At 39.4% G+C, this 23996-nt stretch overlaps 1 protein-coding gene and 1 pseudogene across 2 annotated transcripts in view; both read right to left on the bottom strand.

Moving 5' to 3' along the window:
* The window catches only part of Rc3h1 (ring finger and CCCH-type domains 1), a 56772-nt gene extending 49557 nt beyond the window's left edge, over positions 1 to 7215 (bottom strand). For both annotated transcript variants that reach the window (XM_052737355.1, XM_052737356.1), the window contains exon 1: positions 6857 to 7215. In XM_052737355.1, coding sequence (XP_052593315.1) covers positions 6857 to 7087 — 231 coding nt within the window. In that variant the 5' untranslated portion in view covers positions 7088 to 7215. The remainder of the gene's footprint in view (positions 1 to 6856) is intronic.
* A 9580-nt stretch (positions 7216 to 16795) lies between these two features.
* LOC128109863 (protein RER1-like) lies at positions 16796 to 18631 on the bottom strand (annotated as a pseudogene).
* Positions 18632 to 23996: the final 5365 nt, after the last annotated feature.

Raw genomic sequence — 23996 nt, 5'->3', positions numbered from 1 at the left:
GAGACTATTTGACTACTAAAATAAAAATGTAACAGCTAATACTGAGCATGTAAAATGTTGGGGGTGTGTGTGTTATACACCCTCTTCTAGAATCTGTAGGCACTTGCAAACACACTTTTTTTTTTTTTTTTTTAAGATTTCTGTGTATGAGTGTTATACTTGTTTGTATACCGCGTGCATGCCTGGTGCCCATGGAGGTCAGAAGAGGGTATTGGATCCCCTGGAACTGGAGTTAAAAGATGGCTTCAACCCACCTAGATGGCTGTGACCCACCATGTGGGTGATAGAAACCAAACCTGGGTCATCTGTAAGAATAAGGGCTCCTAGCCAGGTGGTGGCACACACCTTTAATCCCAGCACTCAGGAGGCAGAGGCAGGTGGATCTCTGTGAGTTCGAGGCCAGCCAGGTCTACAAAGCAAGTTCCAGGACAGCCAAGGCTATTACACAGAGATACCCTATCTTGAAAAAGACAAAAAGAATAAGAGCTCTTAACTGATAAGCCATCTTTCTAGCACAGATATTTATTTACTTATTTATTTTATCTGTATGAGTGTTTTGCTTGTATGCATGTAAGTGCACCATGAGCATGCCTGTTGTCCAAAGAGGCCAGATGCAGGTGTTGGATCACAAGGGACTGCAGATTGTTGTGAGTGACTTATGTAGGTACTCAGAACTGAACCTGGGTCCTCTGCCAGAGCAGCAAGTTCTCTTAACCACCAAGCCATCTCTCCAGCCTTGCTTTAATAATAATGTATATATATGTAAGAAACGTTTTGAGACTTGCTAAATGTATATGTACTTAATCCTTTGACAACCCGACATGATTTTACAGATGATATATATAGGATGAAGAGGTTAGAATCAGCAATGAAATAGAACACAAAATACTTAAACTAAAACATGCAGGTGGCAAAACCAAAGCTGAAAACACTTGATATTGTAGACAATACCAAAGCTAATATCTTGGATTAAACTGTACATATTTTAACCTTCATTAGAGCTTTATTATAAAGAACTTCCAAATAAGCATCACGCATCAAAATGAACAAGCTAATTTTTTGTTTGTTTGTTTTTTGAGACAGGGTTTCTCTGTGTAGCTTTTAGAACCTATCCTGGAACTTGCTCTGTAGACCAGGCTGACCTGGAACTCACAGAGACCGCTTGTTTCTGCCTCCCGAGTGCTGGGATTAAAGATGTGTGCCGCCACCACCGCCCAGCTGAACAAGTTGATTTTTTAAAGATTTAAACTAGCCGGGCGGTGGTGGCGCCCGCCTTTAATCCCAGCACTCGGGAGGCAGAGCCAGGCGGATCTCTGTGAGTTTGAGGCCAGCCTGGACTACCAAGTGAGTTCCAGGAAAGGCGCAAAGCTACACAGAGAAACCCTGTCTCAAAAAACAAAACAAAACAAAAACCAAACAAACAAACAAAAAAAGATTTAAACTTTGTTTTTCCTTATGTGTTGTGTCTCCATGTGAGTATGCAGGCCAGATGAGCTGCCTGTTGTGGAAGCTAGGCACTCAGTTCGGCAGCAAGCACTCTTAACTATGAACTCTCTCTCCAGTCCCTAATCTGTAAAATGTGATGGATTGCCCGCAAGCCTTTGTTTCTCATGAAGCTCATGTATGTTGTGTGAATTGAATCATTTAAGGAGTAGAGACGTTTGTGTGCCACTAGAGGGAGCTTACACAACAAAGAAGTAGAACTGCCAACTGAAAGCAGTGCAGAGTGGCATATACCTCAATGTGTCATCCAAATCAGAATCTTCTGAGGAAAACTTGTGTTTTCAGGGCCAAATGTATTACTCAATATAAAGTTAACTCAAGGTTTAGTATTCTGATTCACAACATTTACACCTGGAAAGATTTTTCCGGTAAGTCTGAGGCCTAGGAAATGTTTTCCCACTCAAATACAATGCCCTTTGGGAAGATGTTCTGACGAAAACATAAGGATCAGCATAAACTTATTTAAAATATTTCAGTATAAAAGATTCAGATTCTAAAATTCAATAGGAATGTCATTTTTTTTGTCTATGCGTTTCTTGCTGAATGCCTTCTTGATGTGATATTGTGAGTTCCTTTTGACTCTTCTAATTCCCTGTATTTAATATGCATAGTAGTATATCCTAATATCTAATCATGTGTATGTTAATTTACAGAAATTACTGGTATTATCATACTTTATCATTGGATTTTTTTTTTGGTCTGTTTTGTTTTTGAGACAATCTCTCTATATAGCTCTGGCTGTCTCAGAACTCACTATGAGATCAGTCTGGCCTCAATGGAACTCACAGAGATTGCCTGCCTTTGCTTCCAAAATTGTTGATGGCTTTTAAAATTGACCTGAGGGCTGGGATGTGGCTCAATTGGTAGTGTTTTCCTCACATGCACAAAGCCCTGGATTCAATCCTTAGCACCATATAAACCAGGTATGATAGCACATGCCTATAATCCCAGCACTTAGGAGGGAAAAAGGCAAGAGGGTCAGGAATTAAGGTCATCCTCCGTTACATAGAGAATTTGAGACAGCCTGCGATACATAAGATCCTGGAGTTTTTTTTGTTTTGTTTTTTAAATCTTAATTTTGGCTTTCACCATATATTTGTGAGGATTTAGGAAACCTCTGTAAATGTATAGTATTTCTGCAATATAGACTATGGTGATATTTTATTTGTGCTCTAATAAATAAAGCTTGCATGAAGATCAGAGGAAAAAGCCAGCCACTATATTAAACATAGAAGTCAGGCAATGGTAGCCCACGCCTTTAATTCTAGCATTCGGGAGGCAGAGATTCATCTGGATCTCTGTGTTAAAGGCCACACTGGGAACAGAGCCAGGCTTGGTGGTACACATCTTTATTCTCAGTGCTAGTACACCATAGAGATCTGAAGGTCTGTCCATACAGAAAGAGGAAGTGACGTAGTTGGGCAGAGAGAGGAAGTGAGATGGCAGGGACAGAAAGGATATAGGTGTGAGTATACAGGAAGTAGCTCTCTCTTTGGCTGAAGATATCTAGTGGTAAGAATGTGTCTGGCGGCTGGGCGGTGGTGGAGCATGCCTTTAATCCCAGCACTCAGGGAGGCAGAGCCGAGGATCTCTGTGAGTCTGAGGCCAGCCTGGGCTACAGAGCAAGATCCAGGACAGGGAGGACAGGCACCAAAACTACACAGAGAAACCCTATCTCGAAAAAAAATAAAAAGGAAAAAAAAAAAAAGAATGTGGCTGGCTTCTTTCTGCTTCCCTGATCTCTTAGTTTTGACCCTAATATCTGGCTCGGGTTTTTTTTTTTTTTTTTATTAATAAGACTATTTAGCAATTTGTCTTACAGTAGACTACACACACAGTCAATCAGTTGTGATGTTTAGGCTATTTCTGATTTGTTGCTTTTAGAGACATGGTGACATTCCTCTACAGGTCTCCCTCTCCATGTGTTCAAACCCTCTGTCAAACCCTTTGATACCTGTAAGTGCAGCTGCTATAGTTACAGGGCTGTGTGCATTTCCAGTTTATTTTCCAGAGTCTTCCAGTTTGCACTCTCCCTAGCAACACGCAAGGGCCTGCATTTCCATGTCCGTGACCACCACTAGTCAGACACTGGTTTGTGGCAAGCTGAGGAGCTTAAAAAAATAGAAATGCAGCCGGGCGGTGGTGGCGCACGCCTTTAATCCCAGCACTCGGGAGGCAGAGGCAGGCGGATCTCTGTGAGTTCGAGGCCAGCCTGGTCTACAGAGCGAGATCCAGGAAAGGCACAAAGCTACACAGAGAAACCCTGTCTCGAAAAAACCAAAAAAAAAAAAAAAAAAAATAGAAATGCTACTATCTAAACTTGCACTTTCCTGACTATTAGTTAAGATTAAACATTTTTTTTTCTGGTTTTAAAAAAAGATTTTACAGAATCATTTTAAATTTATAGAAAAAATGGCAAAGACAGTTCAGAGAATTCTTATCACACCACACTTCATCCAAATTATAACGTTCTGTTGGTAGGATCCATTTACTGACATTAATATGCCAATGTTACTACTCATTATAGCTAAAAATCTTGTTTTTTCTCAAAATGCCTTACTTCTGCCTAGTAGCCTTCCAGTGTTCTAAAATGTCATCCAGAATATCTAATATATTTTTTTGTAAGATTCCAGAAGTTTTGGCACTTTTCCTGTACTTCCTATGCTTTCACGATTTTCAGTTTTATGCAGTACTGGTATGTATGTTGTATACTGACATTTGACAGGATCTTATTTTTCTCATAGAGAGACTGGGGTTAGATATTTTTGGCATTAAGTTCACAAAGGAAAAAAATGTCATTTTCATCACAGCATGTCAAAGATCTACTATCAATATGACTTATTTCTGTTTACATTAATCCAGTTCACCTGGCTAAGACAGTATTTGCCAGATTTCTCCAATATTAATAATTGTGTATGACTAAAGTTATCCATCAAAACCACTCTTTAATCATAGCAATGAACACATGTGCTACTTAAACAAACAACTGAAAAAGCCAGAGATTACACATCTACTTTCAGAACTATACTAAAGTTCAAAAACATCATCTGAGAAGGGTCATCCAGACGGCTCAAAGGATGAAGGTGCTTGCCACTAGACCTGACGACCTGAGCTCAATTTCCAGAACCCACACGGTGGAAGGAAGAAGGTGTCATCAAAAAGAAAACAAGCCGGGCGGTGGTGGCGCACGCCTTTAATCCCAGTACTCGGGAGGCAGAGCCAGGCGGATCTCTGTGAGTTCGAGGCCAGCCTGGGCTACAGAGCGAGTTCCAGGAAAGGCGCAAAGCTACACAGAGAAACCCTGTCTCGAAAAACCAAAAAAAAAGAAAACAAACTTCAAAAACAAAACCAAAAACAAAAGATCATTCACCACAATATCACATAGGTAATATCACACAGACTTCCAGAGCTGATAAAACAGTAGTCAACTGAAAACCACATGAATTGCAGTCTCGCTAAGATTTTAAACTTATTTGGGGATAATTTTACACTTACAGAAAACTTGAAAAGAGTCTCTGAATTTATTCTTCCTTCTCGTGTCACTAGTTTTCTTCCTTCCTTTTGAAAAATATCTAATTAAAAATTTTATTTTAAAATGCTGTTAATATGGTTGTTCCTAGAGGGTCTGTTTATGAATCTTTATACCTGAGTCTTGTGTACATGCAGTTGGGAGAAAGCTCTTTTTGGTCATCTTTTACCATGTTTTCTTTGCTGTTTCCTCCCTTTTTTCAAACATTACCGTACTTACGTGAATATGCTATGTACATAAATAGCTAAGGAAGGTCTATGCAGTCCTTATTGCTTACCCTTAGGTAAAAGTTACTGTGGTTATAGTGAAATGGTAGCTACGCAGACAATCCACTTCACAATAGGGTATATTTAGTAACTTTTTAAAGGGTTGGAGATGGCTCAGCAGCCAAGAGCACTTGTTGCTCTTCCAGGACACGAATTCAATTCCTAGCACCCACATTAGGTGGCTCACAATCACCTATAACTCCAACATCAGGGGATCCAATAACCTCTTCTGGCTTCCAAGGGTACCTGGACACATAGTGCACACACACAGTTACATAAATTACAATAAAATATTTTTGTTTGTTTTTGTTTTTAGACAAGGTCTACTATTGTAACCCTGCTGCCCTGGAACTAATCAAGAGATTCACCTGCCTGTCTCCCCAGTGTTATGAATAAAGGCATGCAGCACAACACCCAGTGAAAATAAGCTTTTTTAAAAAATAATCCTTTAAAAATGAGGCTTTAAAAAAAAAAAAAAAAGCCAAGAAAAGAAAACAAAAAAATCAGGGCTCTGGGACAATGACCTTAAATTTCCTAAATAAAATTAAATGATAGGCACAAAAGAAGGAAGGAAGGAGAGGGAGGGAGGGAGGAAGGAAGGAAGAAAGAAAAGAGAATAATGAACACTTATAATTTTATCTGCATAGAGCCTTTGACTCTTTTTTATACTCTGTTACAAGTCAATACATGACTATTTATTTTACTCAAACCCTTCCAGCTTTGGCCATTGGGAGCTCTTTCAACCAGATCTAATATGCCTTTGACATGGTCTCATCACTTTGAATACTTGCACAAGGTACTCTAGGCTCGTTTGAGTACTTGTTGTCCTAGCCCTAGAACTGACCATTTCTCCCAAGAGTTCTGGTTCCTTTTATTGGAGAACTGTTTAGAAACCAACATCTAAACATGAGGTATGTACATTGCTATTGGAACTGTGGTGCCCTTAAGATTATCTTGGCTGCCAGGCAGTGGTAGCGCATGCTTTTAATCCCAGCACTCAAGGAGGCAGAGGCAAGTGGATCTCTATGAATTCGAGGCCAACCTAGTCTACAGAGTTCTAGGACAGCTAGGGCTGTTACAAAGAGAAACCAAACCAAACAAGACAAACAAAAAAGATTATCTTGCCTAATAGGGCAAGGAAATATGCAAATAATCAAGGTATATACATGTCTACAAATATTTCTGTATTCAACCATCTGTATCTACATTAAAATAAACACACCCAAACATAGACACACAGAACTAAAAACAGTCAATTAAAGACAATAACCAGCCGGGCGGTGGTGGCGCATGCCTTTAATCCCAGCACTTGGGAGGCAGAGCCAGGCGGATCTCTGTGAGTTCGAGGCCAGCCTGGGCTACCAAGTGAGTTCCAGGAAAGGTGCAAAGCTACACAGAGAAACCCTGTCTTGAAAAACCAAAAAAACCAAAAACAAGAAAGAAAGAAAGAAAGGAAGGAAGGAAGGAAGGAAGGAAGGAAGGAAGGAAGGAAGGAAGGAAGGAAGGAAGGAAGGAAGAGAAAGGAAAGACAATAACCAGTATTAAGTTACTGTCTTACCTGAGCACCCACTAGCTGCAGTAATGCTGAGTTCACAGGAAGGAGCTCAATGTCTGTATTGATAGTGGTCTGGTCAAATGGGCAAGCCTTACGGTGGAGTTTATTCAGGCACATTTTGCAGACAGTATGGCCACAGCCCAAACTGATGGGCTTTCGAATTGTTTCGTCGAAAGTCTGAGTGCAAATTGGGCAGGAAAGGAAATCCGTCCATTGTGGAGCTTGTACAGGCATTGCTTCTGGAGTTACAATTCACTAACATACACACACATACACACACACACACACACACACACACACACACACACACACACACACACAATCTAAAGCAAAGATTCCACTGGAATCAAAATCTTGGAAAAAAGTTTATCTTTTTTTTAAATATCTTCTGTAGATACAGTCAGCACATAGTGTGAAATATAACCTGGAAAACAGAGAAAGGAAAAAAATTAGAATGATCTGTTGTTTTTTTTTTTATTTCAATTAACCTGTTGAAAAGAAATTGTAAGTCCAACTTTGTTTGACTCTACAGCCTTCCATATCTCTTTAATATCACAATAATCTTTTTACATTTTTATAAAATAAAAACTATGATAATGAATCAGTTCTATCTTCCATTTTAGAGGGGAACATATTTCCAAGAAGGATGAATTAGCTTGCCCAAAGGCATGACCTTTGAAGTCTACAGGAGGTTGGAATTAAGAACTCATTCTCTTAGAGACACAAATGACAAAAACAGTCGTAGGACAAAACAAAGCTCTCTATAGTCTTGGTTGGCCTTTAACTTGCTGCCAAGAAGAGAATGACTTGCCTCTGTCTCCCAAGTGCCGAGATTAAAGACAGTCACAACACCTGACCCTCATTCCTTTTTAAGGAAACTAATAATAGTCCATTTCTTGATCTACAAGGGTCTGTTGTGAGAACTGATTGAACCCTCAGGTACGTGCTTTTATGTAAGTTATAAGTCAACAAAGCAGTTTTTTTTTTTCTAATTTACCCAGGATGCACAATGCTCTTCAATCCCTAGCACTGGACAAGTTAAAGAGCATCCTTAGCTCCTAACAAATTTGAGGTAAGTCTCACACTTACCTCAAACAAACAAACTTTAACCAAAAACCTCCACTACTTTTAAATACTTTATCAAAGCTGGAGGGAGTAATAAGATAAAGGAGACTGTATGCAGTTTTTAAATTTTTTTTTAAGCTTTAGACATTGCTAAGAGTTTTATATCCTAATAGAAAAAAATTTTCATTGTATGACCTTCACTTCTTTGCTACATAGTGTATTGTTAGCCGGGTGGTGGTGGCGCACGCCTTTAATCCCAGCACTTGGGAGGCAGAGGCAGGCGGATCTCTGTGAGTTCGAGGCCAGCCTGGGCTACCAAGTGAGTTCCAGGAAAGGCGCAAAGCTACACAGAGAAACCCTGTCTCGAAAAACCAAAAAAACAAAAACAAAAACATAGTGTATTGTTAGAACAGGATGGTTAAAACGTCTACTTCAAAAGATTTTTTTAAATCCTCAAATTTACAGACCAGAAAATTACAATTAGCTAGACCGCACACATAGCTAAATTTCCTCGCGTATTCTTTGTTTTTTTGGTTAGAGATAAAAGCTAAATATCAGAAATATTTACATTTTTAAAATTACATCTCATTTATCCATGGGAGAAGGACACACACACTATGGCAAAGGTGTCGAAGTAAGAACACAACTTGGCCGGGCGGTGGTGGCGCACGCCTTTAATCCCAGCACTCGGGAGGCAGAGCCAGGCGGATCTCTGTGAGTTCGAGGCCAGCCTGGGCTACCAAGTGAGTTCCAGGAAAAGGAGCAAAGCTACACAGAGAAACCCTGTCTCGAAAAACCAAAAAAAAGAACACAACTTGTAGGAATCGGTTCTTTCCTAATGCATGGGTCCCAAGGATTAAACTATGGTTGTCAGTCTTGGCAGTAAGCCTCTGCCCTCTGAGCTACCTTACCCGCCCTATTAGAAAATTTAAAACTATAAAACCCAACCTAAAACCTTTAATACATTTCTTTTCTTTTGTTTTAAAGAGATTAAGTCAGGATCTTGCAAATGCTAGGCAAGTGCCCCAACAAATGGGCTACACCTCCAGTCTTCCAAACATCTTAAATATTACTTATTTTTTACCAATAATTTTAGGTTTTTATTTGGCGGAGGGTAAAGCAATGGTGGTGGTCAAGGCCTCACTATGTGCCCAGATTGGCCTGGAATTCACCATAGTTCACATTGGCCTCAGACTTGCAGGACAACCCTTGCCTCTGTCTCCTCAGTGCTGCGGTTAAACGTGTGTGTCGCCACATCTGGTATACCAGGTGTTTTTATGAATGAAAAAAGTGACTAATAATATAATATTACACATTATTAATGATTTGATTATGCTCAGTAGTATGCTTACAAATATGAAAACAAATATTATTTCAACTTGTAATTAAATAGAAAATTATCCACTACATCTTATTTTTAAAGTAATTACAAGTAATTCACATTTTATTGAAAGTTCTCAATACTGATAAGTATGGTGGCTCAGAATTGTAAGCCCAGCACTTGCGAGACTGAGGCAGGAGGACTGCTGCAACTTTGAGGCCACTGCAAAGTACATGGTGAGTTCTAGGCCAGACTGGGCTATAGTGTGAGACCCTGTCACAATAAAACAAAAACAAAAGAAAGAAAAAAGAAATTATTCAACCTCAAACACAAGCCCACTGTTGATGAGAGAAAAGTTTCTATTACTCGGTATGCTAAAAACCTTATCCACTCATTCAACAAATATTTACAAATCCTATTGTGTACCAGATTCTTAATTAATTGTAGAGAACATAACAAAACATCACAATCACAGCATGTCATTATCAGCCTATCAAAATGCAAACCTGGTTTTAAAAAATATGCTGCTAGATAATTCAAATGAAAAATTAAAAATTATTAATAGCTTACTAGGCCATTAACAAATTAACTTCTTTTTTTAAGACAAGATGTGCAGCCTGGAACAACTCACTGTGTGATGGGCCTCTAGCTAGCAGTGATTCTTTTATACCTCTGCAGGTGTTTACTTCCACACCTGACTCACAGGTTTTTTTAATTTTATAAACACTATTTAAAACAAAACTTGCAAACAAAACATCACACACTGAAATCAGTTATTTGCATGTGCTCAGATGGCTTTCATAAACACAAAATGGTAAATCGTGAAACTGCCTACATTTTAACCTCTATAACATAATTACTTTAAATAAAACTCAATCATAAATAATGAGTACTGGCTGGAGAGATGGCTCAGAGGTTAAGAACACTGCCTGTTCTTCCAGAGGTCCTGAGTTCAATTCCCAGCAACCACATGGTGGCTCACAACCATCTATAATGTGATCTGGTGCCCTCTTCTGGTGTGCAGGCATGCATGCAGATAGAACACTGTATACATAAATAAATAAATCTTTAAAAAAAAATAATGAGTACCTAACAGGTTTGTGTTAAATTATTACCACTTACTATTTGAGAAGTCACCTGGATGTTAAAATAGACAGAACTATTAAGAGTCAAATGCCGCCGGGCGGCGGTGGCCCACGCCTTTAATCCCAGCACTCGGGAGGCAGAGCCAGCCCGGTCTACAGAGCAAGATCCATGACAGGCACCAAAACTACACAGAGAAATCTTGTCTCGAAAAATCAAAAAAGAGTCAAGTGCCACAATGAAACATGTTTATAGCACGTTCCAAGATAAAGAACAAGAAGGTGAGTGTTTAGAAGACGAGCTATTCAAGGTAAGAGCTGAGCATTAGAAAACGGTGGGCCAGAGGTGGCTCAGCAAGTAAAGGTGCTTCCCACCAGGTCTGACAGCCTGACTTTAATCAGCAGAACATACTCCTTAGTTGTCTTGACTTCCACACATAAACCATGGTACTTGCACACTCATATATTCACAGACAAACAAATGTTACAATGTTTTTAAATTAATAAAGTATCTTCTATATTACCTTTTCTAAGAATTTAATCCCATGCAGATATTCCACACAAAATCAGTTCGTGCCTTTTTGCTGGTATGGGTTTTGTAGCTAACAGTACTTTACTCCCTTAAACACCCTCCAAATCCAAATACAACATACCTCATGGCACATCACTTAATTATTATTATTTATTCAGTCATGTGCTAAATTGTACTAAATGCTTCACACTGAGCAAATGTATAAAAGTACATATTATCAAATATCCCACTTGATAAAAGAAATGGAAATTTAGGGAGGCTGCAGAAGCTTAAAAAAAAAAAAGGTTAATTAAGAGATAGAGATTAAACAAAACTATCTAGCTCAAACCCCAAACTCTTTTCCTCTTATTCCTATCATCACAGATACAAGGGGAACTAAAGGAGAAGGGAGCTCTACTTGCAATCTCATTCAAAAGCTGCGTAACAGAGCCGGGCGGTGGTGGCGCACGCCTTTAATCCCAGCACTCGGGAGGCAGAGCCAGGCGGATCTCTGTGAGTTCGAGGCCAGCCTGGAATACCAAGTGAGTCCCAGGAAAGGCGCAAAGCTACACAGAGAAACCCTGTCTCGAAAAACCAAAAAAAAAAGCTGCGTAACAGATAAAGCTGCATTCTGATAGCTAAACCTCACTGCCATTGTGTATTAACACATCTATCAGGCCCACGCTCTAACCTAAAGAGAGGAAACAAACAACTCTTCTAATCTTCCCTCCCTACCCATGATGTAATTCAGGCTTATCTTGAAGTAACAATTCTGACATCATCTCAACCAATCTCTGTGTATGTACTAGGGATAGTAGAACCTAGCTAGGGCTTGTGCTTGCTAGGCAAGTGTGCCAATGTGCTATACTGCCACCCCTCAACACTCTTATAAAAAATTTCCAAGTAACATTCGAGTCAAAATGTTTTAAAAATGTTGACAGTAAAATGATCTCCCTCTTACCCTATCACTCATCTCTTCAATTCTATTTTTGCTCTAAATCTATAAATAAAACACCTCATGACTTCTGTTTCTTTATGTGTGTAAATATACAATATATTAATTGGAAAGAAATGATCTTACATGTTATTTACAACTCTCTTTTTTTATAATTTATTTTTATTTTATGTGCATTGGTGTTTTGCCTGTGTGTATGTCTGTGTGAGGGTATCAGGTCCCCTGGAACTGGAGTTACAGACAGTTGTGAGCTGCCATGTGGGTGCTGGGAAATTGAACCCAGGTCTTCTGGAAGAGCACTGAGCCATCTCTCTTGCCCCTCATCTGACTCTTAAGTCAGTTTTCTTTTCTTTTCTTTTTTTTTTTTTCTTAAAAAGTGTAACTAGAGAGAATAAATGACTATCGAGTGCAATCCTAACTAAGACATTTATTTATATTAACTCCTCCAGGAAACGTCAAGATGTTAGAATGGGTTGGGTCGTTGTTGTTGTTTAAGGATAGCCTAGTAAGCTCAGTAAACAAAAACAAAAAATGAAACTTGGATTACATCAATTAAAAAGCTTTGAGGATGTGCCTGGAGAGATGGCTCAGGAGTTAAGAGAACTTGCTCTTCCAGAGGACCTGAGTTTGATTCTCAGTGCCCAAGCAGGCCAGCTCACAACAACCTCTAACCCCTGAGGTTAGATTTCAGAGACCTGACACCCTCTTCTGTCCTCTGGGGGCAGCTACATAGACATGCTCATAAATATACACATACAAAAAGTGGAGACAGAGGGTAGATGGTGCTTGCTGGTCACCAGCCTAGCTCCAGGTTCAACAAGAAACCCTATCTCAAAGGAATTAGACAGCGAGTGATAGAGCAGGCTACCCTAAGTCCTCCTGTGGCCTCAAAGCTCAAATGCACAGGCACCTGCACTCATAAACCATAGTCACTCATATTTTTCTCTCTCCCTAATTAAATTAATTAAAAAAAAACTGTAAGTCACTCTTAGATATTCTATTGTAAGAACGATAAACTACAAAACAAAGATTTTTTTTTGAGACTCAGTTTGAATTAATTGTAGAGAATGATCCAAGAATTACTACTTTCTCATTTTTTAAGTTTCTTTCTCCAACTTAATTTTTTCAAATATACAAAGCTTATCAAATATAGTTATTCACATCATCGTTAACATATATACGATAATACACACACACACACACACACACACACACACACACACACACACACCACAGGATATATGATTTAATGAATGTAATAAACATTCTTCTACTTGGGCTAAGAGTAAACACATAAAATAAAATTATTAAAATACCAACATCCTGATTCTTGGACAAAGTGATGACTCATCTCCCAGATGGCACAAGATTCCATCATGTTACTCAGAATAGAGTATAATTTAAAATTTATAACTTATTTCTAGAATTCTCGTTTAATATATTTTGAACTGCTGCTGATTTATACTGTATATGCTACCTGTTCATTACTTAATAGCCATCTTGGTTGTCAGATCCCTGATTCAGAGAAAGATCAAATTTAAAATTTATCAAATACCTGATCTAAATTAGTTGTTCTCCTGAGGCACCATGATAGCTATTTACAGATAATAAACTCTTGGTGTTGGGCAAGGGTCTGACACAGGGTCTGACTATGTAGCCTTTGCTGGCCTGGAACTCATTACGTACCCATTTGTGTTGAATAACCTCTCAATAAATGGCCCCAAAGTACAAAATCAATGATGCAAAGGAGGTATCAGGGTATGAACCACATGAAGACAGACTATGTACTATGTAACTCTATCCACAGAGTAGCATTACCTATGATTTAAAGCATCTGCTGGGGGTCTTGAAAAGTATCCCCCGAGAATAAGGGGATTGCAATGAAATGCTATCAGTGCTGTAACACAGTTATTAGCCAATTTAAAATTTTAAAAGGCTACATACAGAGAGGTACTCAAAGTAAATGGCAGGACTATGATTCAGGGAAGTCAAATTCCTAAGTTGCTACTTTTAAACCTATAATTTGTGTTATCTTACAGATGGAAGTTAATAATGGTTAACATTAGGAAACTTTTGTAAGTCATAGGAAATCTAAAAGCAGATTAACTGTGACAGTTGCACAGCTCTATAAATTAAAGTCAATGAATTCTACACTTAAGTGAACTTTATTTTCTGTAAATTATACATCAATAAACCTGCTGAAATCATTAAAGATCTTTTTATAGCTTTGTTTCTCCAAAGTTTATAATTTTAAATTGTCCACTAGTCAGATTCTTCTATGACCACAGCAACAGCCCTAATGGACAGCTAAATTATACTGCTGTGAAATGTTAAATATTACAACCATGTTACCATCTCTTACCATAAAATTACAGGTTAATTTTATATGTCCCTGATTTAGAGAAAAATAGAAACTAAAATTCATAATTATCTGTTGTAAGTGAGTTCTTCTCCAGACATAAGTATATCTGTTTATGGATGATAAACACTTGATAGTGGGCAGCATTTTTAGCCCAGGGCTAATTAACTCGAGTTAGGACTAAAACACAGGTTTTAGTTTAGTTTAGGTTTAGGCTGCCTTAGAAAACTGTTTAAAGAAAAAAAAAAAAAGCCTTATTTATGTAAAGAAAAATTCTTAAATCACTTCTCATCCTACCCCACATGGCAACTGTGGTGGTTTGAAAGAAAATGGCCCCAAAGAGAGTAACACTATTAGGAGGTGTGGCCTTGTTGGAGTAGGTGTGGTTTTGCTGGAGGAAGTATATCTCTGTGGAGGCAGGCTTTGAGGTCTCATATAAGCTCAAGATATCACCCAGAGTCTCAGACCACTTCCTGTTCCCTGCAATATGTAGGACTCTCAACTACTTCTCCAGCACCATGTCTGCCTGCACACCAGCATGTCCCACTATGATGATAATGAACTGTGAACTCTGAACTGTAAGCAAGCCACTCCAATTAAATGTTTTCCTTTATAAGAGTCCCCATGCTGGATTACCTCGTCCAGCCTTGATGCAGGGGGAAGAGCTTGGGCCAATCTTAACTTGATATGCCAGGCTTTGTTCAAGCCCATAAGAGGCCTACCCCTTTCTGACGGAGGAGGTGTGATGGGGGAGGGGGCATATGGGAGTCGAGGGGGATGGAACAAGAGGAGAGGAGGGAGGGGAAACGGTGGTCGGTGTGCAAAATAAATGAAAAAAATGTTAATAAAGTAAAAAATGGGGGGTTGGGGATTTAGCTCAGTGGTAGAGTGCAAGGCCCTGGGTTCTGTCCTCAGCTCCGGAAAAAATTTAAAAAAATAAAATTAAAAAAAAAGGAATATGAGAAGTTTATTACTTATGCAAGTATATATATTACTGAATCTCAGAGCTAATAAAGATGCTTTTAATGCTTCTAACTTTAAAAAAAAAGAAAAGTTGCCATGGTCATAGTGTCTCTTCACAACAATAGAAATTCTAACTAAGACAACAACTTTTTGAAAATCACTATTCTTGACCTTAACCTATTTGCCACTTCTCTGGAAAGAACATTTCTTTTTTTTTTTTTTTTTTTTTTTTTGGTTTTTCGAGACAGGGTTTCTCTGTGTAGCTTTGCGCCTTTCCTGGAACTCACTTTGGAGACCAGGCTGGCCTCGAACTCACAGAGATCCGCCTGGCTCTGCCTCCCGAGTGCTGGGATTAAAGGCGTGCGCCACCACCGCCCGGCCTGGAAAGAACATTTCTATAGCAACCAGCATGAAGGGACCACATCAGAGAAGAGAAAATTTGTAACTGTCCTGAAAACTGAAGCTAAGTAAGAAATAACCACAAGGAAAATTAAAGGCTTATTATTACATTTAAGTGTTGTAAATCCCAGTGGAGCATCAGTAACTTACAGAGGAAATTATAGTCTAGGATTTGAAGATTAGAAGTTTCTAGTAATGATACCCTTTTGAGGAAAGACACAATTTTGATTGTAAAAATATCCCTTAATAAAATATATGGATTGAGTTCTAACTGTATAGTACACAATACACTACATATAATTTCATATGCTAATGTTTCTATAAATGTACAACTACCCAAGACATACGTGAAGTGAAAAGGTACTGAGTCAGAGGGTTAAAAGTCTGACAACTGGAACTTGCTTTATCAGCCCCCTTAGGGGAAAAAGCTAATGGGACTGATTCAAGTGGGTTTTGCTTTTGAGGCAGGGTCTGTATGTGTGCCTGGGTTAGCCTGGAACTCGCTAAGTCAGTAATTCTCAACCTGTGAGTTGCAACCCCTTTGGGACAGAAAGACCCTTTCACAGGGGTCAAATGTCAGATATTTACATTATGATTTCATAATAGTTGCAAAATTACAGTTATGAAATAGCAACGAAATGGTTCTATGGTTGGGAGTCACCACAACATGGAGAACTGTATTGAAGGGTCTCAGCATTAGGAAGGGTGAGAACCACTAAGCTAAGTGGCTTACTGTGTTCAGAGGTAAAGAAGCACTTTTAGGTCCAACCTAGTGCCAAAACATAGGAAGAAAAGCAGTGGCAAAGGATAAAGACCACTGCTGAGGAAGGTACCTGACTAAAGATTGAAGCACAGCACTCAAAGTGTTCACAGCAGCCTAACTTTATATTCCTCTAGATTCCAGTCATAATACATGATGCAAACACTGAAAAAGATAACAGCAGTTACTTAGGTGATGAAATGAAGCAGCCAGACTCAAAAACATCATCTTAAAAGGAACTTTAGCAGTAAGGAAAATTCACAGATTACACAAAACTGCAAAGCTTTTTATTTTTTAAGTTTTTTCTTTCTTTCTTTCCTCTTTCTTTCTTTCTTTCCTTTCTTCCTTCCTTCCTTTTTTTTTTTTTTTTTTATTTTGTTTTTCGAGACAGGGTTTCTCTGTGTAGTTTTGGTACCTGTCCTGGATCTCACTCTGTTAGACCAGGCTGGCCTTGAACTCACAGAGATCCACCTGGCTCTGCCTCCCAAGTGCTGGGATTAAAGGTGTGCGCCATCACTGCCCCCAGTAATTTTTAAGCTTTCTATGTTAACATTCTAGAACTGATTACTAAAATTAGTAATATTTTAAAACATATTCACTATGAATTTTACTTAAAATCTTTTTCACTGCTTTTAAATAAAACATGAATTTCCAAAATTGGTTTTGTGAAAACTGCTGTCACCTTTTCAATTTTTAAAAAATTTATTTTTAAATTATGTCTCTGTGTGTGTCTGTGGGAGTATGTATATGTATGTTGCAAGTGCCCACAGAGGCCAGAAGAGGGTATTGGAACCATGGTACTAGAGATAACTGACATGGATGCTGGAAACTGATCTTGGGTCCTCGCAGAGCAACATAAACTCGTTTACTTATTTATCTTGGTTTTTGAAGACCAAGTTTCTCTGTGTAGTCCTGGCTATCCTGGAACTCACTTTGTAGACCAGGCTGGCTTCCTCTACCTCCACAACTGGTTAATTAACTCTTGATAACCAATCTCTCCAGCACCTTGCTACTTCTTAATTACAAAGCTTTTGTAAGTCATAATATTCCAAAGTAAAAGATTCGTGAAAGCTTGGAGATTTTAACAGATTTTTAGTAGTTCAAGAATCTGACATTTCAGATACAAATAATTTGAGGATCCTCTTAAAAAGAAATTTCAACTTCCTCATAATCAACTACTTTATGTGGAAATGGCGTTATTAAAATGGCTCAAAACCATTCTTGAACACATATGACAGATTCAGTCCAGCTTCTAACTAGCAAAAGTCTTGCCCAAGTCCTCCTTCCTTTTGTATCTCCTCTTTCTGCTAATCATGTGCTTTATTTGCCTCTTCATTGTAATACAGAAATGCATGATGAAGTACATCACCAGGATTGGCCAGAAGGTTGTTGTGGCATATTTGTACACTGTGAAGATGTACTGCTCGGATTGGTGTAAAAAAGCTGATAGGCAGGAAAGGTAGGTGGGATTTCCAGGGAGAGAGAGGAAGAGGACGACGAATCTAGGGGCACAACTTATACCAGCAAGCCGCCAATGAGACACAGAGGGAGTTGGACATACAGAATGAAAGAAAGGTAAAAAGCCACACAATAAAGTGTAGATTAATAGAAGCAAGTTAATTTAAGTTATAAGAGCTAGTGGGACAAGCCTAAGCTAAGGCCAAGCTTTCATAATTAATTAATAATAAATCTCTGTGTCATTATTTGCGAGCTAGCGGCTTAAAGAAAAATCCAACTACACAAGGTAAAGACCATAGCCACAGAATGCCTTTCGCAGCTGCATGGCAAAATTAGAATTCTTATGTAAGCCTTTGAATGAAAGGACAAAACTCCTCACTCTGGTTGGTAATGAAGAGCCGTTGTATGAGTCTTCCATCAAAGAAGGATCCACTTTGAGAGAAAGGAACACTATGAAAAGATTTAGGTGGTACATTTCCAAGGCAAAAAAAAAAAAAAACCAACCCTGTAACAGGTAAACTCTAATCATGGAGACAAAATCAGGTCCAGTGTCACGACCCACTGGACTGCTGTGAAAAGGGTAGACTTGTCCAGCCATGTGAAAAATTAGCACACCACTGAGGGTTTCCCATGGACACAGTCTCCAATAGTGTCCCCTTCAGACATTCTGGACTCTCAGCTCCCGGCAGAACCAGTCTTTCACAGGGCTTCAGGATGGTGGGCTGGGTGGGAACCTGAACAGGCATTTCCGTTTTGACCTGCAGCACCACTTCCAGCTGCCAAGATCAGATTGATTGATTGATTTTTATGTGTAAGAATATTTTGCTTCTATGTATCTACGTGCACCATGTGTGTGCCTGGTACACACAGAGGCCAAAAGAATGTGTATGATCCCCTGAAACTAGAATTACAGATGTTTGTTGAGTCTTTTTGTGAATGCTGGGAATTGAACCCGGGTATTCTAGAAGAGCAGTCAGTTCTCTTAACTGCCAATATCCTCAACCTTGTATTCTGAGACAGGGTCTCTGTAGTAAGTAATGAGTCCCAGAGCCAGAGCAATGGCTCACCAAGTTAAAAGCACCCACCTTCTTAAGTTTGACAACCTGAGTTCAGTCCCTGGAATCCACATGGAAGGAGAGAACCAACTACTCCAAGCTGTCCTATGACCGCCACACATGCACCATATTACACATGCAAACACATATGCCGAATGTCGGGGAGAACAGTGAGTTAGTCCTGATGGCACACACCTGTAACCCAAGTACTCTGGAGGCTGAGATGAGAGAATTGTGTATTCTAGGCCAGCCTCGGGCTACATGGTGACAATTGATCACAAAACAAAGTATTACAGAGGACTGAGAACATTTCCTCTAAAATCAAGAATAAGACAGGGTTGTCCACTCTCCCTTTTCTTATTTGATATAGTGCCCCAAGTCTTAGCTACAGCAATCAGACAAGTGCAAGGCAGAAAATGGATAAGAGGAAAGGGAAGAAAGAAGTCAAACTACCCCCATTTGTAGATGACATGGTTCTCTACTTAAAAGACCCTATTGGGTCTACCAGAAAACTCTCCGACTAACAAACACAGTAAAGTTACAGTATACAAAGTCAATGAAAATAAGAAATGTAGCCTTCTCTATACCAACAGTGTACTCACAGAGAAAGAAGACAGGAAAAAATATTTCATTCAAAATAACTCCCCCTGCCAAAAAAAATGTATTTAGGAATACATCTAACCAAAGAAGTGAAAGACCCCTCATAACAAACTTCAAGATACTAAGAAAAGAAATCACAAGATACCAGACAACCAAGACATTCCATGCTCCTGGATTGGCAGAATTAATATTATGGAAATGGTTATACTATACTACCAAAATTAATTCAGATTTAATGAAACACAAACCAAAATTCTGATATATTTCACAAGTTCAGCCAAAAAAAAAAAAAACCAAAACCAATACAAGAATACATATGGAACCACAAAAGACCATGTGTCTTAGTTAGGGTTTTATTGCTGTGAAGAGACAGCATGACCATGACAACTTTTGTAAAGGAAAACATTTAATTGGGGCTGGCTTACAGGTTCAGAGGTTTAGTCCATTATTGCCACGGCAGGAAGCATAGCAATGTGCAGGCAGACAGTGTGCTGAGGAAGAGTTTTACATCTCGATCCATAGGCAGCAGGAAAAAGAATGAGCCACACTAGGCCTAGCCTGAGCATCTGAGACCTCCAAGCTCACCCCTACAGTGACATACTTCTTCAAACAAGGCCACACCTACTCCAACAAAGCCACACCTCCCGCTGGGCCAAGTATTCAAACACGAGTCTAAAGGGGCCATTATTCCTATTCAAACAACCACACCACAAACAGCCAAAGAAGGAACAAGGAGCAAGGCTTGTTATTTGTTTTTTGTTTTGTTTTTGTTTTTTTGGTTTTATGGGACAGGGTTTCTCTGTGTAGCTTTGCGCCTCGAACTCACAAAGATCCACCTGCCTCTGCCTCCCGAGTGCTGGGATCAAAGGCGTGTGCCACCACCGCCCGGCTTTGTTTTTTGTTTTTTAGAGACAGGTTTTCTCTATGTAACAGTCCTGGCTTTCCTGGAATTCACTCTGTAGATCAGACTGGCCTTGAACTCACTGAGATCCACCTGCCTCTGCCTCCCAGGTGCTGGGATTAAAGGCATGCACCACCACAGCCCAGTAGAGCACTTTTTTTTTTTTAAAGATTCATCTTTATTTTTAAAAACTGTCTGTGTGTATCACATGTGTATAGGTGCACAAGGAGGCCAGAAGGTAAGATCCCCTGGAGTTGGAGTTATAGGCAGTTATGAGCACCAACCTGGGTCCTGGGATCCAAATTGGGATCCTCTGAGAAAGCAGTACACATTTTTAACCTTTGAGCCATCTCTCCAGCCCCATGAGCAGACTTTTATCAACAGAAGGCCTAGAGAATAAAATGGCATTTCCTAAAACACTCAAAAAACCCATAACTTTTTTATGTTTTTTTACTTTTGGATTTTTATTTTCTCACTGTGTAGCCCTGGTTGACCTGAACTCTCCATGTAGACTTGACTGGCTTTGAACTCACATGTCTGCCTCTGCTTCTGCTGGAGTGCTGGGACTAAAGGCATGTTTCACTATGACTAGCTCAAAGCAGCAGTCACTATCTATGCATGGTTATTAGTCCTCTGAAATATGCTGATGCAACTGAGGAACTACATTTTAAATTTTATTTAATTGATACTTAAATTGATGCGAGCAAAAGTATTATTCAATAGTAAATGGACAAGCTACTGAGTCATGAAAAGACACGAAGGAACCTTAAACACAATGTAAAGTGTAAGAAGGCAGTCTACAATGCTACATACTCTAAGATTCCAACCACCTGGCATTCAGGGAGAGGAAAAACTATGAAGCTAGTGAAAGGAGCAGTTGTTGCCTGAGGCACAGAGGAATGGGAAGGAAATACGTAAGTGCAACACATACACAGATACATGTTATACACACAGGATATGTAGCATTATGTATTTGGTAAAACAAGTTACTACAAAAATTTATCTTTTTGTACCATATTTCTATAAATTCAAACTTCTCTAACAGAAATCTATATAAAGGCTTAGTGAGATGGGTCATTGGGTAAAAACCTTTGCTGCCAAGCACAATGACCCTGTGACACATACATATAAACTAATTAAATAAACATAATAAAAGATTTCTTAAAAAGAAAATCTATTGCCAGGTGTAGTGGTACACATCTTTATTCCAACACTCAGCAGGCAGAAGCAAGTAAATCTCTGAGTTTGAGGCCCACCTGGTCTACATAGTGAGTTTCAGGACAGCCAGCCTTACTACATAGTGAGACTCTGCTCAAAATAGATAGATAGATAGATAGATAGATAGATAGATGGATGGATGGATGGATGGATGGATGGATGGATGGATGGATGGATGGATGGATGGAGACAGAATCTATTTAAAAGTTTACATTCAAGATGCTGGAGAGATGGCTTAGTGGGTATGAACACTTGCTGTAAGCCAAAGTTTAAATCCTCAGTTCCAACATTTAAAAAAATAAACAAGCCAATGCCTTTAGTACCTGCACTCGGAAGAGAGGCAGGAGGATCTCTGTGAGTTTGAGGCCAGCCAAGTCTACAAAGTGAGTTCCAGGACAGCCAGAGCTACACAGAGAAACCCTTTCTCAAAAAACATTAACAAAACAAAAAACCCACAAAAACTGAGCATTGGCTACACCTGTCTATAAGCCCAGTATTCCCAGCCGGCCAGCCAGCCAGCCCAAAGCAGCCAGACAGGTTCACCAAGAGATTCTGTCTCAAGGACATCAATGGGCACAGAATCATACAACACCCAACGTTATCCTCTGGCTATACATTCTGAGGGTACATGTATCACAGACATCACATACCTTGAGCCAGCACCCCAAACTTCATGTTTCTAGCAGCTAATATCAAACAACAAATTCCAAAATAAAACTCAAAGACTGGGGGCTGGAGAGAGATCAGGAGTTAAGATCACTGGCTGCTCTTCCAGAGGACTCAGGTTTGATTTGCAGCACCCACACAGTGGCTCACAACCCTCTAACAGTTCCAGAGGATCTGACATCCTCTTAGTGGCCTCAAAGGCACTAAGCACACAAGACAAATAAATAAATGATAAATAATTAGACTGAAGTGGGAAGAAAATGAGAATGGCAATACTAAAAATTACTTCATTTTTGACCATTACTCCCTGAGACAGTTAATCCTAAACTGTAAGATTTTTTAAATTTAATTTTTAAAGATTATGTGTATATGTTTATCTCTGCAAGAATATATACACATGAATGTGGGGCCTGCAGAGATCAGACGATCTCCTGGAGTTTTAATTACAGGTAGTTGTGAGTCACCCAATATGGGTGCTAGAGAACCCATGTCCTCTGCAATAGTATGCACTTGGATTTGTTTGATTTTTTAGACTGGACCTAGGTAGTGCCAGCAGTCCTGGAACTTGCTTTGTTCACCAGGCTGGCTTCACACAGATCCACCTGCCTCTACCTCCCAGTACTCTTGTTTTTTTTGTTTTTGTTTTTGTTTTTGTTTTTCAAGACAGGGTTTCTCTGTGCAGCTTTGCACCTTTCCTGGAACTCACTTGGTAGCCCAGGCTGGCCTCAAACTCACAGAGATCCACCTGGCTCTGCCTCCCGAGTGCTGGGATTAAAGGCATGCGCTACCACTGCCCTCTCCCAGTACTCTTAACCACTCACTAAGCCATCTCTCTAACCCCTATACAAAGATTTTTAAAATGTAGTTTGAATATTGTTTACAGAACTTTCTAGCTAGACTATCTGAGAAAGTTCTGTAAACATTAATCTTCCCCTCTTCATTCCATTAACAGTCTAAAATAATTCTGGTAACGGAATGAAGAGGGAATATAACATTTATGGAATGGGACTGGTTATCAGGTATATTCTAAAGATAGACTTATGCCATCTAAACTTCTAAATAATCTTTAGAAAAATGTATTACCATTTCTGCTTTAAGGATGAGGGATTATACTGGGTAGTGGTGGTGGTGGCGGTGGCGGTGGCGGCGGCGGCGGCTCTTGGAAGGCAGAGGCAGGTGGATCTCTGTGAGTGTGAGGTCAGCCTGGTCTACAGAGAGTTCCAGGACAGCCATGACGGTTACACAGAGAAACCCTGTCTCTAGAAACTTAAAAAGGATGAGGGATTATAAAATGTAAATCTTAAAAAGAACTCCAACTCCAGAGGATCCAGCTCCTTCTTCTGGCCTCCACAGCCACCCGCATCCATGTAGTATGCATCACACACTCAGGCACACACACATACACATGAAAATTTTTGAAATCATTGAAAAGAAAAGAGCACTTGGACAGTTTTCACTTGAAAGTTTATGTTCTAACAGCTTTCTCTTACTTATGTTAGAGATGTGGCTCAGTTGGTGGCATGCTTGCCTAGCATGCATAAAGGCCTGGGATTCCAGACCTAGCATAAACTTACCTATAGCTCTTCTACTCTCACACTTAATTTACAACTTTTATTCTGCTTTAGAACTATACAAAAGGTAGTCAAGATCTGTATAATTATGAGTAAGGCATATCCAAAGAAGCTCAAGTAAGTCCTTTGGTCCAGACTGGCCTGAAACTATCTATATACCCTAGACTGACTTCAAACTTGTCATCCTTCTGACTCAGCCCCTCCAGTGCTGAGATTATAGGAATTTACCACCAGGTTTGACTCCTTTGTTCACATTTTA

This window comes from Peromyscus californicus, unplaced genomic scaffold (assembly GCF_007827085.1).
Source record: "Peromyscus californicus insignis strain IS unplaced genomic scaffold, ASM782708v3 Scaffold_14__1_contigs__length_90479793_seg_2, whole genome shotgun sequence".
NCBI classification, from domain to species: domain Eukaryota; kingdom Metazoa; phylum Chordata; class Mammalia; order Rodentia; family Cricetidae; genus Peromyscus; species Peromyscus californicus.
Note: the sequence above shows the minus strand (reverse complement) of the source record. Positions and strands in the feature narration are given on the sequence as shown.